The sequence below is a fragment of the Pagrus major genome, chromosome 9 (genome assembly GCF_040436345.1).
Source record: "Pagrus major chromosome 9, Pma_NU_1.0".
Taxonomy (NCBI): domain Eukaryota; kingdom Metazoa; phylum Chordata; class Actinopteri; order Spariformes; family Sparidae; genus Pagrus; species Pagrus major.
The window spans coordinates 12,090,200-12,107,523 of record NC_133223.1 but is presented as its reverse complement, the minus strand read 5'-3'; the positions used below and the strand labels follow the sequence as shown (position 1 = coordinate 12,107,523).

The 17,324-nt window shown below is 40.3% G+C and overlaps 3 protein-coding genes across 9 annotated transcripts in view; 1 reads left to right on the top strand and 2 right to left on the bottom strand.

Moving 5' to 3' along the window:
• lmo7a (LIM domain 7a) overlaps positions 1–4,959 on the bottom strand; it is a 53,820-nt gene extending 48,861 nt beyond the window's left edge. For 4 of the 7 annotated variants that reach the window (XM_073474368.1, XM_073474373.1, XM_073474370.1 and 1 more), the window contains exons 1-2: positions 4,817–4,957; positions 4,446–4,561 (exon numbers count right to left, since the gene is read on the bottom strand). In XM_073474368.1, coding sequence (XP_073330469.1) covers positions 4,446–4,514 — 69 coding nt within the window. In that variant the 5' untranslated portion in view covers positions 4,515–4,561; positions 4,817–4,957. Of the gene's footprint in view, positions 1–4,445; positions 4,562–4,816 lie in introns of all 7 variants that reach the window. The other 3 variants (XM_073474374.1, XM_073474371.1, XM_073474372.1) reach the window with 2 other exon arrangements.
• A 2,188-nt stretch (positions 4,960–7,147) lies between these two features.
• Positions 7,148–10,849, bottom strand: uchl3 (ubiquitin carboxyl-terminal esterase L3 (ubiquitin thiolesterase)). Its single transcript, XM_073473493.1, has 9 exons — positions 10,732–10,849; positions 10,542–10,553; positions 9,735–9,863; positions 9,405–9,561; positions 8,917–9,002; positions 8,405–8,452; positions 8,201–8,276; positions 8,008–8,066; positions 7,148–7,915 (listed from the first exon to the last, which is right to left on the bottom strand). Exons 1-9 carry the CDS (start codon positions 10,771–10,773, stop codon positions 7,826–7,828), a joined length of 699 nt encoding a protein of 232 aa, XP_073329594.1. The 5' UTR covers positions 10,774–10,849; the 3' UTR covers positions 7,148–7,825.
• Positions 10,850–11,558: 709 nt separating this feature from the next.
• commd6 (COMM domain containing 6) lies at positions 11,559–16,401 on the top strand. Its single transcript, XM_073473707.1, has 7 exons — positions 11,559–11,840; positions 13,148–13,206; positions 13,774–13,839; positions 13,940–14,016; positions 14,290–14,458; positions 14,568–14,720; positions 14,825–16,401. Exons 1-7 carry the CDS (start codon positions 11,816–11,818, stop codon positions 14,873–14,875), a joined length of 600 nt encoding a protein of 199 aa, XP_073329808.1. The 5' UTR covers positions 11,559–11,815; the 3' UTR covers positions 14,876–16,401.
• Positions 16,402–17,324: the final 923 nt, after the last annotated feature.

Here is a 17,324-nt window from a genome sequence, read left to right as displayed (position 1 = left end):
GCTGGAAACAGCACAATAGTTTGAATTCCCTGGTCTTTACTTAAGATGTTTGTATCTTTGATGTTTTCATCCCCTAAGATTACACATTGTCTTATCAAAGTTACATCAGCCTAACGGAATGAATGGGATTTTTTAAGATATTATCTCCTAGACGATGTGTGGAGGGTGAGACCCGCCCTGGCACTGAACCTGGCACTAAGCTGGCTGTAACAGAATAGTTTTCTCCTCTCTATCGTCATCATTAGAGGTATTAACTCCCCTTAGCTGCAGCCTGCTGTGCCCTCACTCTCTCACTCTCTCTCCTGTTGAACCTGCTATGTGGGATAATAAGTCTAATCTGCAACAACATACTGCTACTCTGATTTAACAGGGAGATTTAAGGCAGGGGCAGAGATTTCAAAAACAGCTTGCCTTCCTGCAAACCCACCCTCGCTCCCCTCAAGAATGTGCTGCCGAACGTGTGGAAGAACAGGGTCTCATGACGACTTTCCTCCCACATTAAAGACAGAAGTGTGGTCCTCAGAGTTCATTAAAGTGTTTTAATACGTGTGTGAAATTAATTATTAGTATTGCAGTGAACCAAGAATAGTGTGGTTGAACCCAAATAATCAGAGGAATCCAGGAGTCTCTGTGTCCGTGACCATAGCTATTGTTTATTCATGCAGAGCACTGAGGCAAATCAGTATTCAAAGTTTGTGTGGATGCAGCCCCCCACCACTAATTGTTCCGAAAATTCTTTGTTCCTTCTGCAGAGGACAGCGGTATGGGTCATCACAGGGCAGCTGGGACATTATCCAAATATTTCAGGGATCAGACTCAAGAAAAATACACCACTGTGGAAGTCATTAGTCTCGACGCCATCAACATATCAGAATAATAGAACTACATGGACTTGTGAATGCAAGTGAATGGCTTCTTGTGTGAGGTCCCGCTTCACATGAGTACATCTGAATGCCCACGTCCCAGTTTCTAATTGCTCAACAGTCAATCAAAACAGTCAGTATCGCAGAATGGCGCTACAGTTAAGTAATGATCAGTCCAGTCACACAACTCCTGGCATGAAAAACAACACAGTGACATAAGTCACAGAAGGCAATTCACTAGTGTTGGCTGTAGGACTGCCATAGGTTACTGAATAACATGGAGAAAAAACAAACAAACAACTAGAATGGCACTCAGTAGAGCACATACTCCTCCAAGACCCAACAGTCTCATTTTGTGCTCACTCATATATATCAGCCATTTAAAAACACCTGATGTTTTTCATCAAGATCCATTCATTATTCACGCAATGCAGAGAAAGTGAGAAAAAAATCCTGGATCCATCCCTTTATCCGGATCTATTCTATCTGGAAGTCTATTCTCGGCTGAGACTCATCCTCCATCCAAGTTTTGTGGACATCTGATCACGGGTGAAAACATAACCTCCTTGGCAGAGGTAATAAAACAACAAAAAAAACTCAATTTTGATCGACTTTGGTCAAATTTATTAATAGGGATTTGTTCACTCAAACCCTGTTTTCTAACTTCTGGTGTATGATTATGAAGACATTTGTTTTTATCTTAAGGTTTTAAGATATCCAGATATGATCTGAGTTGATCACAGGACTGACAGTGTATGAAAATGAAATATTTTTCAAATTTGCCAGCAACATGTGCTTCCTGTGAACAGAAAAACGGTTCAAACAGTGTTCTGTCCATTATCCTGAGGACCATGGACAGTGTACAGGTTAGCGTTGTGCTGCTGAAGCATCAGTTACTGTATATCAGAGCTGGAGAATATATTTAATTGAAAGAAGAGCAAAGAATGGCATTGAAGGCTTTTCTTGGTGGCAAAGATGTTTTAGCACTTTCCAGATGGTCCTGTGTAACAAACACACGACTATCTGACTAGAGGGAAGTATCTTTTTGTTTGCAATCTTTAAAAATATGCCATATGTGAGTAATTTACAATCAGAAAGAGGAGAAACAGGCAATTAATCAATTATTTGATCAACAGAAAATCATTGGGAAACTATTTTGATAACCGATGAATCGTTTCAAGCAAAAATGCCAAACTTTATCTGGTTCCAGCCTCTCAATCATGCTGTCTTCCTCTGTTCTATGTCATTGTAAAAGGAATATCTTTGAGGTCTGGACTGAGTGAACAAAACTAACAATCAATCTATTTTGAGAAAATAATCAGGAGATTAATTGATGATGAAAATGATTGTTGACTGCAGCCCTAAATCCAAGCATGTACAACATCAATCACCAAAAATGTGGCATTGTGTTGCATTGTTTCCCCAACAAAGTACACCAAATCTTAAAGGAGGCTTGGAGTTAGGTCAATGTTACATGACAGCAGCAACCGGATAAGTAACAAAACTTCAAATAATCCACAGGATAAAGTTACCTTTGATTCCAGAGTGTGTGAGGAACACAATACAAGCAGCCGCACACAAAAACAGGCGAGTCAAATCAAAACCTGAGCTGAAACCTGGCCTTCTGTTTTGTTATATGACCTCGCAGCCGACCAATGGCTGGAGAGAGAACCTGTTTTAAGAGGCATTCTAAGTATTCTGGGTTACACCTTCCTAAGTGGAGGCTCTTTGAGAAAACAAATTCTTGTTCATCACAACTTAAACAAAAGAGGAGACAGAAAAAACTGGCACCATGTGTCTGACACTGTCTGCCTGTTATTTGTTAATATAACAACCCATGTTTGCTTAATCATCATCGGTGAAACCAGAAAAGGCTCTGAAACAGACTTAATGAGCATTTATTAGATAACTAACTGCAACTGATTCATAACAGACTGTTTGTGTTTCAGATGGGCGGCCATATGCACCATCTCCTGACCTGTAAGTTGCACAAACACTTGCCGCTTGCTCTTGATTGTCACAACAGTCACACTTACAGCCTCTCTATTGAATTAACAAGGACCTCTATTATTCTAGCAGGCCCTCTAGTTGTAGGACGCAGCACCCTGTGCTGACAGCTGGCCAGCTCTGAGGGGGCTATGTTCACAGCCATGGCAGCTAATGCAGGAATGTGTCCGTGTGACAGGCTCCAGACCATTTAGTCTAGTTTTTAACAATACCACCAACCTTGCCATGCACACATGCCTCTGTTTAAAGTCCTGTGAAGCCAAGCAGCTTGTTAATCATTCAGTAGCACAATCCAATCGCCACAAAAACTTTCTCTTTGAAGGGAAACTGTTCGCCCCGTGCCAAAACTTGGTCTCTGATTGCTGTTGTTTTCCCCCATGCCAAACCTCTCACACCTACCCAGTTGAAATAACACTTCCTGGACTATACCTTCACCTATTCAGCTTGTTCAGGTTCCTGCTCACCCTCCCTAATCCTCTTGCCCCTGCCTGAAATCATGCCCCCACTGCACCCCACGAGCTTGAGCCACTACAATGGGCCAGTGTGCAAGTGTGAGAGACACTGATGTCACATCACAAGCATTCAGATTCACCCCTCATGAAATTAGAACAATATTGGTTTAGTTACAACCGTGCAGCAGCTCCATGCCGCCCTGCTGGGAAGAGAATTTGCAGGACGAGGAAACATGATTTTAGCCGCTTGTAATGAGAAAAAGAAAGAATGAGAGTCTGGCTGGAGGTTGGATGGAAACTTTAGATAATTTAACATTTTGGAAATAAAAAGGGGCTCTTGGTAGTTATTTTTGGATTCTTTTCCTAGGCAAAGGAATCTGAAATCTGTTTTTTCCACAAATTGTCAGCCACATTAATTAAATTACTGCGTTTTTAGTTTTGCATTGACTACTGTCAACTGAAACAGCAATTTCAATATTCTGTGTATGGCTACGACTATTCTATTTCACATCATGTGTAATAAACTGGGTGGAAACCACAATCCCATTACATGTACTAACCCGAGTCGATCTCTGCTTACAATATGTGTGGAGTACAAGAGCTTGGATCAGCCATAGTTCTGAAGCTTTTCTGAATTACTCTGCTGATTTTTACACTACATACTTTCAACTGTATCCTCGCAACCCCTGGGTAACATCAAAAACAGATGAGCAGGTCTGGGCAAGATCTGACGAAGGAGGCACCCAGCAAACAATAATAATGAATGGGGTCATATCTATAGAAGACAGAGGCTGTGGCTGAAGCTTGGAGCACTTTAATAGACAGATTCTACCTTAAACGTGAGGTCAGGGGTTACACATGGCTCCATGCATCAGCTGGTCCAGGTTACTGTTAGCTGAAACCTTAAACAACCTATCATAAAAATCATCTTACACCTTTATAGGCTCATGCCAGACACATGAAAACACCACTTTTTTCAGGTGATCACAAGCAGTTACCAACTTAAATCCACCTTTTGCCACCTTGTCTATCATTTCCATTAGTGAAGTCCTCGCAGTAACTGAAAAGAAGAGCGTTGAGAGAAGTTTTTAAATGTTTTTTTTGTTGTTGTTTTTTTACTCACCTCTATCCACCTCTGCGCCTCCGAGTAGGCTTCGTCACAGCTGACAGCGGACTGCTCACGCCACTCCATCACACGAACTTATTATCCGAGCTGCACCGGCGGGGCCAAATCGGTTCCTAATGGCCCGCATTTAAAACGTCCAATGACATAAGTGTGTGTGGGCCAGTGCAAACAAACAGACACAATGAACGCACTCACAAAAGAAAAAGAAAAAGAAAAACTGGTCATGCAGTCTAGAAGAACTTGTAATCACACTCCTCATTCATGAAAAATGCGTCCTATTGTTCATTTGCACCAGCTCATCAGTGAATGAATGCAAGGTGTAACAGTATCGCAATGTCTTTGCATCACTTGCTGCTCCTGCTGCTTACCTGTTCTTTCATCCGACACACCTGTGGGGTTCGTTTCTTTCTGCTATCTTCACGCACCGCTCGGTCTTTACTCCACCTACGCAGCGAGCTTCAAAGTCGACCCTGGTCGGGGCTCTGACAGACTGAGAGATCCTCTTTTCGTCGACTTTAAGCGGCGTGAGCTGGAGGCTGTGGCAGGAGGGTTTCCAAAGTGGGGTCCGAGGACCACCCACGGGTCCCCCGAGCGGCTTCCAGGTGAACATGAAAGCTGGAGTTCACTGTTTTTCCACCTCCCTGGAAGGTTATGTTGGAGTTTCCACTGCTGCGCCTGCAGTAATGTGCACTGTGGTGTATTTCTACTCAGAACCAGGAACAACATGTGCTCACATTACAATTCCTCAGGACGAAAACTTTGAAATTACTTTGAGGTCTGTAGACCACCGAGCAGCAAACTTTAATGTCAGAAAGTTTGGAGTCCCTTGAAGGAATTCAAGCCCGCTGTTAAAACCAAGCTCATTCCTGCAGCGCCACGCAGAGGTGATCAGGGCGCACTGCAGGCTCAGAAAGACAACTTACATTTATTTGACACTTATAGTAAGTGTAATATTAGTTTCAGAGTGGTTAGGGCCACTTGTGGGTTGGAACTCAGAGCTCACGCGTGTCCTTAACGACTCTGTAAGGACACTCCCACACAGACTTTAAAAGCCTGCAACTCCCCTCCACTTAGAACTACCATGACCTGGATGACTGAGGACCTTCATCAACCTATTCTTTATCTACTCACCGCCATGCTGATGGAAAATTGGGCCTAGTTTCGTTGTCCATGAAACATTTCTGGAGCTTGACAGCAAAACAGTGTTGCCGCATTCTCCTTAACAACTGAAGTAGATGGGGACTTGTTTTAAAATGTGTGTGTGTGTGTGTGTGTGGGGGGGGGGAAGAAGCAAAAATGACAACATAAAATGGCTCCATACAGCTGTTCCAGTAAGTCCATGAAAGCCCCAAGATCTGAAACTTGTTTTAAGACCTTATCTACACGCTAGATGTGCAGTACACACTGCTAATGCTTTTAGCTTAGCGACTACAGTGAAGACTTTGGCTCAAAAAAGGGTAAAAATAAATCAGGTTGGGCTCTCAGGGCTTCCAGACTTTGATTAAGCCAGATGAGCTGTAAAGAGCCATTTTATGTTGTTTTTTTTGGTTGTTTTTTACTTTTTTAAACAAGTCCCCATCTACATCAGTTGTTTCGGAGAATGCTGCAACACTGTTTTCCTGTGAAACTCTAGGAACATTTTGTGGACTGCCAAACTTGACCTGGCTTTTGATCCAGCAATGAGTAGATAAGGACTGAATTTAAATTTTTGGATTCACTGTTCCTTTAAAATAAGCTCATCCTTTAGCAGCCATGTTAAAATGTTGTTCATGTGTTAATGGGTTAATGACAGCTACTGTATCCACAGATGTAATATAAGGAGCCATCCTGCACAATGAATACTTTTAACACTTAAATGATAATTTGCTGATAATAATGGAATAAAATCTTGAACACACACCTTTTCTTGTAATGGAGCATATTTTCTATTTGAAGGAGCCTCTTAAAAAGTCTATCTCAAGTGCAGCACACATGGACACGTTGGCTTTGAATTTACACAGTTAGGAAAACCTAATCAGTTAGTAAAAGTCCTTTTGTGTCAAATTTCATGAGGTCTGAAACTGAGAATCAAACTCATAATCTATGGGTCTACCATAGGCTCACTCTGCTGTTTCAGGCCACCTGGTTAACATGGTTTTATACAGAAAAGAACAACCTAAAGTGTGACATCATTTGCAGCCACTGTAATTTGGATTTGAGCATTGAGATTGCCATGAAAAAGGTTTACCACGGTGGTGGTGGTGAAGAAACAGGAGGACGATCAGTCAGTTACCCCTCTAGCATCTCCTCTCCCTCTTGGGGTTTCATTAGCAACCAATCCGACTGCAGACAAAAAGTTTGGGTGAATGTTGCAGCTCCTGTCTGAGCTACATCATCTATAGGATTAATTAGAGACATTTCACCACGAGAACCATATTTCTGTTTACCTCTGTGTTGATTCTGAGACGCACAACACATGTAAAAGGCAAACAAGTATAAATGTGCAGAATAATTGCAAAGAGATGCTCTTACTCTCTAATTTTTTTTAAATATTTACTAAGTATTACTGACATTCTACATCAGTGTGCCAAAATAATTTTTAAAACTCTCTTCAGTCGGCCTGATAAAGTTGTATACGTCTAACAATAAACCTGTCAAAGTCTAAGTCTCTGAAATGTTCAACTAAGATGTTTGTGTATCAGAACAATCAAAAGAGAATGTTTAATAAATTTGCCTTTTATTTGACAGAATTTGACTCTTCTTACAAAAATGTAGGCACCTTCCACACAGATGTACAGTCTGCACTTTTCATTTGGCCTCACTTACAGGAGACAGGTTTATTTTTTTGAGAAGCTTTTCGTTACATTACACAACAGCATTAGGCCTCTGTTTTTTCAAAGCTAATACTCAAATTAAAGCCTTGCAAAGAAATGTTTCTTCAGCTCGTTTTGATCACAATGTTAGACATATGATCAAAAACAAATCACTACATACAGTATGTTTCATTGAACCCAGAGTAAAAAAGCAGTTGAGTTCCCTCAGTGACGTGGAAAATGTGAAATTTCTTTCTTGATTGAAAGCTAAACTTGCCATGTAAACAAACTTTAGTGCAGTGGAGTGACGGATGCTTCAGCTGTGGGGAACATGTGGAAGATTTTGATCTTGACAAGAAACACTTTTAGTTGCACAGCAGCACTTTAATTCCCTTAGAATTTCATCCAACTTGTAGCAAGTGATGTTTGACAACAATGGAGCATTACTTTAGTATGATATCCCTGACATTTTATTATATTCCCCACATCACTTGCAGATAATGATTATTTTTCCAATGAAATCAGCACTTGCGAATGTTTGGCAGTCATATTTCCTTTGTCTCCTGGGGTCACGGGGGATTTTCATCAGTATGAATCTTTGGAGAGGGCGATGAGGGTGAAACGAAGCTCCTGAGGGTCGCGAGCCATGAAGATCTTACAAACGTTTACAGCATCCTGCAGGGCAATCGAACACATCAAGGAAATGATAAATTATAACTCTGCTTGAGAAGATATTTTTATTTTTGTTTTATACTGTGATGTATTACCTCGAAGAAAGTGTCTGCTGAAGTTTTTCCGTGGACGATGGGGAAAGGCTTGCGGCCATCTAGGGAAAACAAATAAAGACAGTTTGCTTCAAATCACAGCTAGATGTGAAATCAAAGTTTTACCCTCAGCAATGTCACAAATAGTACTAAATATATTCTAAACATCAGCATACGTCAGCAGGAATTAACTCACCCAGTTCATATAACTGTCCTCCGACATTCACAAAAGCTATAAAATGCAGATTCACTTTCTCATCTAAACTCGGAGCCTGTAACAGACAAGACACACAGAGTAAATTCTGTTGAGTTAAACAAATTATTTTCAATTACAAAGTTCAACACAAAACTAGTGGTGTTATACTCAGACAACACAGATTATCTAAGACTCAATACCAACCTCAGTCTGTCCCTCCTGTGCACTGGATTCATGTGTGACACGTATACTCTGAAACAGAAAGGAGGAAAAGAAGCCATTATTTTTATTTTACTTCACGGCAATTTTAACACTCTCTTACACATTTGAGATTTTTCATTCAACATATGACACATTATTATAACATTATTACCTGACAAGGACAGCTACAGAGCTGTCACATAAAATTGTAAATGCTTGTTCAAAGGAAACAGAGGATTCTTCTCAATCGTATCATTACTACACAAGTAAAGTAGCCAATAAAATATTGGTAAGGGTGTTGTGACACTGATAAAGGTCTTGGGCCAAAACATTTTTTCATCTGTTCCCCCACTGATTACAATAATAGGTAGGTGTCCTATGAGCACAAAGCCTTAATTCCTTTGTGAAAACCTGCCAAACTCAAATAGCTATTGTAGTCCTTCACTCATGTGGCCAACTCTGACCACTTAATCAACACATATTTGAGCAAAGATTTTCTTTTCATCGTTTCTTACCTCATCTTTTTCCAGGAAGGTGGCCCTTTCCTCTGGGGTCATTTTAGAGGTTTGTTCAATAAACTTCTTCAGAGCAGAATCAGACTCTGAGGAGAGAAAAGGACATCAAACAGTAAACCCTATCGAAAAATGTCTGCAAGCTTGGTTAAGTTTATCTAGGAAGGGACAGGACAAAAGCATTTGGATTTAGAGCTGGGTGATACACTGATATTGTAATAGAAGATTATATACTATACTGTATTCTGTTGTTAGGTAGTCGGAAAATGAAGTCATAGAAAGAAATGCACAATAAACACCTTAAACTGTTCTGCCGTTATATCAACACAACTTTTTTCTAAAAAATGTTACTAATAACATAGTGTTGCAATGTTAATTCACAGAATTTCAACACGGCAATCACAACCTTCTTAAGTTGTCACTCTGTTATAAACATGGGAACCTCTCACATCTCTACCACTGCATATGAAATGAACGGAATGAGTACTCACCAAATTCCAGGTGTGCCTTGTTGTTTGCCACTGCATGAATTAATCCTATTGTCCCACAGGCGTTTCCAATAGTTTGCTTGACGAAGTAGACGTCAGGAGAGACCTCCTGTGGCTGACCCTTGAGTTTCTCTTCTTCCTCCTGCTTGAATGTCTCATACTGGGCATAAGTAGGAGAGGATTAATTTTTGTTGAACATTGTTTCTCCTGGCGCGGACATGAGTCAGTACAGAATTCATCAGTTAAAACATAATGTGGAGACCTCCATTATGGTTCATGAACATGCCATTAATACATTTTACATCAAATGTATTGCAAAACCAATAAAAGTACCTTTTCTGTCACTGGGAAAAGTAGCAGCACTGCCGCCACTGGTCTTGGGACCATGTTGAGAAGCTCTGGATCCAGTCCATACACATCTCCAAACTGCCAGGTTTGCCTCATTCCCAAACAATTGACAAACTACACAAAAGCTGAGAGTAAATGTGCATGCTTTCAAAGATATTAAGCAAACCTAGCATCATCTGGCAAACAAGCTAAACTCAAAGTTGTTGTTGTTGTCGAAGCTGTCTCCTGGATAAGTTTAACATTTTCCACGTTCACCTGACCTGCTCTGTATTGACTCAACGGTTGCAATGTATTTAAATGAAAGAATTGGAAATGTACCAATCCAACTCTACCTCAACGTTTCCTCATAATTGATGTCAGATGACATAATTCCTGTGAACTTGTGCGTGTCCTCTAGGGTGATATCCATCAGATGAACTGCCCTTGCATTTACAGACTGAGATTGTCTAAAAACATCCAGCCTCTTGACATTCCTAAAATTGGGCAGTAATTAGTCTGGCAATTAATCTGTGACTAACATCTAATTTGTTTTATGTTTGAATCTCGAGAATTAACGCGAGACAACTTAAACTTAGGCATACAGTCACAGCATGCTGCTGCAGTAATGCTTGTGTTGAGGTCTTTACGGGCCTGTTTGTGTTCATCAGCCAGTGGTGCTTGTGTCGTCTTTAATGACACCGTTACATTGGATGTAGCTTCGCCGCTGGATAGGCCCTGCACCTCTGCAAGTCACTTAGCCGCTGATAACACAGGCCCATGTGGTGTTAAAATGAACCAGAAGACAGTACTTACCTTATTCATGACCTGAAATGACAAGACACAAATAAACACATTATTCAAACTGCTGTTGGGTTTAGCAAAGCAGTTACACCGGCTTCAGCTTTTGTTCTCTCTGCTAGCTACAAGTTAGCTATCTCTCACATGCTTGCGAATGAATGACTTCGATAAACCACACAGTTTAAAAAGGATTGATAACACATACTTCAGGATTTGACTCCAGAGGCAGCCAGCGTGGACAGTCCATTTTGACGTGAGATCAATCGCTATTTTCCTTTCAACCGAGAGCTGAAACTGATTTACCAAAATCTACTTGACAGCTGGAAGTCGCTTCCGCGTCTGGAAAGTGCACCTTAAAATGAAGGTAATGCGTAGGGGTGCTTGCTTCCTCATAAACCATAAACACACCACACCCAGTACTTTGAGACATATTGACAGACACTTTACGTATATTTCTCGATTGATCAAAATATTCTTTCACCTAAATTATCGTGTCGTGGTACTTTGTCTGCAAAATTAAGGATTTTTAAATGTAATGTGTCCACCATCAGCCCAGCAGTGGACCATTCCACGGACCCTGGGCGTGTTTCAGGGATTCCCAGAGGTTGCAGTTGTTCATTTAGTTTGGTATGTCAGTAGTGGTCGTGTTTCTAGTCTTTTTTGTTTTGGAAGTCATTTTGCAGGAGTAATAATATTTAAAAAACTTCCCCCAAATCAGAAACGGGTCATACAAAGCGTGGACTAGCCCAAATATACTCGCCAGACGAGCGGGGGCGCTGTTGGTCTTTATTAGCTTAGGGGGCTTTCACCCCTTAAAAACTTGAAGAAGAAAACAATGCATGAATCAATACGGAGCAAAACGTAGATTGGGGTCTAAGCATTTTCAAAAACGTTGCTGTTATATTTAATTGCAAATTCTCTTTTTAAAATGAGCTTTTAGAGTGTTTAAGGCTGCGGTAGTATCAATTACTCTAAATAATACATTAATGAACGGTGGGTGGCGGTATGCGTCTACGATGGTTACGAACCGCCAATAAACACAATTAAGGAGAAGAAGAAGACGAAGAAAAAGCAGAAGAAGAAGAAGAAGGCTACACTAAGGAGTTATCAGCCCATAAAATAGCTTAATTTGACACTAGGTGGTTGTCTGTGTTTTTTTTAAGAATACCACAAGTAATACAATAATTGGTCGCTAAAGGGATCTTAAAGCTCTTAAAACAAATCTACAACTACTACTAGCTACAACACTGCTACGGCTGTTAACCTGCAGCCTGACTGCCAGAGAGAAGATGCCAGCAGCGGAAGATTGTCATGGTGGGTTTCAGCTCGCTTTATGTGGCGGTACAGTGGTCCAGCAACGTTAGCTAGAATGTAACTAATGTTAGTTTTGGCTGGGCTTTCCACCATAGTGCTGTAGCTAGCTATATCACCCCTGTTATCATAGCCCGGTAGCTAACAGGAGGTGTGCCGAAGACTGTCTTAACTTACTGGGGATGTATCTGAATCAAACTACACCCCTAACTCCAGCCAGACGTCCTCTGAGATGTTTAACCTGACCCGACCTCGTCCTAACCGCTCCCAGCTATCTCTCCCACACCTTGCTCCAGTTTAGTAACACTTACACATAGTGGTGTCTCCCCGAAACCTTCACTGGAAACTGATCTGGAGCTTACTTCATAAACATACTGTATGATAAACTAAGCGCAAAGCAGTCGAGCTTTAACCTAAACGTTAACCAAGTAACTTTTTATATAAAGAAAATCATATTCATATCATGTAAAAGTGACATCATAAAAGAAAGTGTTTGGCTCGATGTAACTGCTGGCTTGATTTATGTATGTATGATAAAAGTAATTAAAGGGTAACTCCAACAATTTTTCACATTAAAGTGTTTACAAGTCTTGGGGAGTACCCAGGGTACCTCTGGAGCCACAACAGGATTTAAAATACTTTTTCACATATGCAGTAGTCCTCCCACTTAGACTTTTAGTACAAACACTACTATGTTCAGATTTATTATCATTTTGGCTAAATTACATATTCATAGGAGAACATTTATCAGGGTTAAACCCTGCTTTAATATATTTGGAAAAAGAAACTCCACAATATCTGCAAGTTTTTCCTCCGACATTGCAAACTAACTAAATGTATACTGTACCCTCAACATTTCTTTTGTCATTTTTTCCTTTTCATTTTATAATTTTATTTATAATTTTATTTATGGGCTAACGTTTTCTTACTCATTGTTTTTTTATTATATCCCATTTCATATGTTGGCCATGTTTATTAATATCCTCTGGCATCTTCTGTTCATTCCTGTTCTGAGGATGTGTTATACTTTGTCTGTTTACTGAATAAAGTTCAGAGAAAAAGAAACAATTGATCTCTACTGACATTTCTTCAGATCAAAGAAGACTGATAATGTTTCACTGGAATATGTATACTCATACTTGATAGTGTTTTTTATCTTGAAATGAGAGCAAGGAGGTTTCATAATTACTGCGGTCATATTCACGTGACACAGTCACATGTGGGCATTGAGAAACCAGTACTGTGATTATAACATCAGAACAGTATGGGATAACCAGTTATAAATAAATCACTTCACTTCTGTGCTTCAGGTGTCAACAAAGTTGTGGACAACATCTGCAGGCTTTCTCCAGATCTGTTGGCTGATGCAGTGAGTATTTTCTTCTGTGTAGGTGTGTGTATCCCCATGCAGGCTGAAAACAAGCTACAAAAAGGTAGTTTTTTGTAACTAGCTGTGTCTGATGTGCTTCACCCCTTTTATAAAGAATTAATAAAACTACCCTCAGGCAGACGCTATAGAGCAGCAACCAAGAACATTTACAAAAAAAACCCATTTATTATTGTTATTATTATCATGAAGTGTTCAGCATAGTACTTGATTAATATTTAGGCGAGTGATATCAAAGAAAAGCCCGGCATTACGTTGTTATTGGTGACAATGTTGTATATTGTTGTGTGCTTACCACGTGCACAGAATGAATTTCTTAAATGACAACTCTAACACACGTCTTCACACATCTTTTAAGATTTGACACAGCAAGAAGTTACTGTGAAGCAAACCTCTCTGTGGGTTTCACAACTGGATGTTAAATACAACATAATGGTGTTCATTGTATGGCTATTAGCAGCCACTCTATGCACAAGTTACACAGGATGTGGTGTTGTTGCCATAGAGTTTATTCTGTAGTTCTGATAACTAATCGTATAATCTCCACAGTGTCAGCACATTCTGACTTATCTTCAAGGGCGGACTAGAGGAGTAGATTCAGCTGAAATTTCTGATGTGAGTCAATATTTCCTTAGAATATTTTTCTAACTTAAAGTAACCCATCTTCACAAGTTCCTCTTTTTTGTGACTTGTTTTGTTTTTCTTGTCTGGACAGAGTGTTCAGAGAGCTGGAGTCAGACTTGACAATGACACTCTACAGAACGTTATCAGATTTCTCTTGTTAACTTTCAGGTACCTTTCATCTTATTTTTTTGAATGTGTCTTCTCCTTTTTAGGCCATGTTTATTCCTTATCAATCCTACATGTTGAAATGTTTGGCCAGTTTAATGTATCTGCAAGTTGATGCCAAGCATAGGCTCTAATTGTAAGAGCCTATTACTCTAAGTGTAATGGAGCTTGCACAGCTTTTATCCTGGATTATGGACCTGGCAAATAGTAATTATACATAAAAATAAAGCACATTGCTGTACTGTAAGGTTTGATAGTTGACATCTTTATCACCAGGTCAGCTGGGAAGAGCAGCCTCTCTGCAGATGACCTTGTGTCAAGGCTAGAAGAAGGCAGCAACAAGTGGCCCAAAGCTTCCCTTCAGGTGTTGCACAGGTTGTGGAGTGAACAGGGTGCTTCAGTCCACGCTCAGCAGGAACTCCAGGCCACGCTCAGCATCAGCCAGGTATGTCCAAATGTCAGCATTCAAGCAATCTCACTCATTATCAAATATTTCTTTAATTACCTGAGCACAGACTTTGTCGTTTATTTGGTGTTTTGCTGTATCTTTCTAGTTAGTGGACATGCAGTGGAAGCTCGGCATGGCAGTGAGCTCCGACATCTGCCGATCTCTCAACTCACCATATGTGACTCTGTTGCTGAAGGTCGTAGAGCCCTCTGGACAGATTTGTCAGAAGTCTTTTGAGATGACCGTTCCACAGTTCCAGGTCAGCATATGTTGATGTGAATGTAGTGTTGTTGGTGAAATTTATTATTGGTTCTGATTCTGAGATTGATTGTTTTTTTTATTTTTATTTTTTGTGTCCTACAGAACTTTCACAAGCAGTTCAAGGAGATGGCAGCTGTTATGGAGACTGTATGATGGTTGCAAGGACGCCAAAGTGTTTGTCGCAGTGACACCCCTGTTTACATGTAACCAACGGAAGAACAGCTTCACACAGCTGTTTGTCTGCTGGCTGTCTGAAAATGTGGATACAAATGACTGCAAATGTAAATTTTTGGGCTTTGCTTTGCACTCCTATTTTTGCCACGGACTCATAAACTCCTAAATGATTTACTTTTAGGATCTCCTGTTGTTAAAAAAGTTGAAAACGCTTGTCATCACTTTGAACATTGTACTTACTCCCGGCAAGCATAGTAAAGGTATCATGAAGTTAAGTACATGTATTGTACACTCCATTGCCAGTTTTATTAGGTACACTGAGTTAAAACTAATGCAGTCTAACAGCTGTCATAAGGCTTGACCTTTTCGCTCGTCTGTGGCTATTTATAGCAGCCGCACGTATACCTGTAAACCATCATCACGGTGACATCTCAGTAATCACTATTTAATGTCAGAAGATGATTATGAATAATCTATATAGCTCATATTGAAAGAGACTTTACAAAGTGTTTTGCAGTTCAGGATCAAATGAAAAGATCTTTCACAGGGAAGTGATTGCTCCACTGTAATAAAAAGTTGTTTTTTTTTAATCATTGCTCATAAATAATTAGTGTTATTCAATTTACATTTTAATAAAGGCTTTATAGACTGCAAAATGACAAGCTAAACAAACAATGTTACTCTAAGGTTATGTCTCTCACCTCATCATTTAACCTGTGTATGCTGGTCTGAAGTATGCGTAAATAGCAGTTTGTGGGGGAAAAGATGTTTTTTGTGCGTACACATAGTTTATACATCTGGCCCCTGCAGTAAATCCTAAAACCTTTCATGAAGGTTCTGATGTCAACACTGTTCAAACTGAGGTGTTGCTTCAACTTTCTGGCTAGTTGGAGGACTTAGTTTGTGGTGCTGTTGCACTGTATTACATTATACAGAGAGGTGTTTCTGAAATTAAGCCTACCCTCGCTCACCCTCACCCTCCGACATAAGTGTGGTGGACAAAAAATCATAGAAAAACCTAACAGTATCATGCAATACAATTCAATAGCACCACAAACTGCCAAAAAACCAACCTTTTATAGCCATCATGAAGTATTTAGGATGTATTGTTGTGTTAGACTGCATTAGATTTAATCAGCCAAACATAATTGTGCCTCATTTGTTACAGTATGCCAAACATTTAAATGGTTGAAATGACTCAGTTTGCACTAAACTTCAGTTTGCCTTTGGTTTTCCACTTGTGCTGTAACTTATCTTGCTCTGTCTTATCTGTTCAGGGTTAGAGATTGTGATTACCCCAATATAGAACATCCTGTCTGCTGTATAGATTTAGTCAGAGGCCAACATGCCCTGTATTTACAGTACAGTTTTTAGTTTGAAAAGCTTTTCATAGACCTCATGCTGTCTGTTTATTTCTAAATTATGTTGACTTTCTGTTCTACTTCGGTTTGTCCTCACTTGGATGCCATTTAACAGCGATGCAATAAATCATTATTTAATGTTAACTCTCACTGCGTGGTTATTTGATCACATCTTCACAGCTCAGAGCAAATCAAATTACAAGCAATTATACTAAAGCAAATGAATCCTGTGGTGGCCCTGTTTTCCATCTAACTACTCTATGTGTTCACAGAGAAATAGTTCACACCTGCTTTCTGGCAGTATTATAATGTAATTGTGGCTCCTGATGTGAAGTTATTCTGCTGGGGAGTCTAGAGGGTTGCTTCAGTTGTGCAGATTGGCTATGATTGCATGTGTTAACCATAGACTTAATCATTCTCATTCATTTCCAAAGAAAGAAAAATATAACCATATAATTTCACAGAACAGGGATCAGGGGCCTAGTGTGTGTCTATTTGGTGGCCTGCCCTGCAATATAAAAGTCATCTACATTAAGATTTGCCCACACATAGTCCTCGCCAGTAGTGAGGGGTTTGGTGGATGGCAGAGCCCTGGTGGATACTGCCTCAGTGATGAGGTTAAATATGGCACAGCTCCTATTTTTAGGACAGGCGGAGTGCTTGGAATTATGGCATTGGATAGACGGGAACTCCTCTAGAGCAGAAAGCACATCAGATGTGATTACATCTCTCTAGGATTATGAATCAGCACAGCCTGCCTGTAAACAGTTGTAAACTGCATTATAATGAAGTACTGCATGGTCCTTCCAACATATTTTCTCGCACCCGGTGAAGGCAGCTGGGTAAGCTGCTGGGATAACAACCAAAAGAGTAATGGGCCCAGAGGACCGGTGCCGTGGGGCCTGTAAACATTTCCTACTCTACTATGGAAGAGGCTTTCCAGTTATGTACTGTGGAGAAAGGTGGAGCTCCGTCCTGTCACGTTTGTGGCTCTGCCCTGCCCACTGCTCCAGCACATGGGATGGTAGGGCGGGTCGTCGACGCGCACAGCCGCTCCGCCTCCAAGG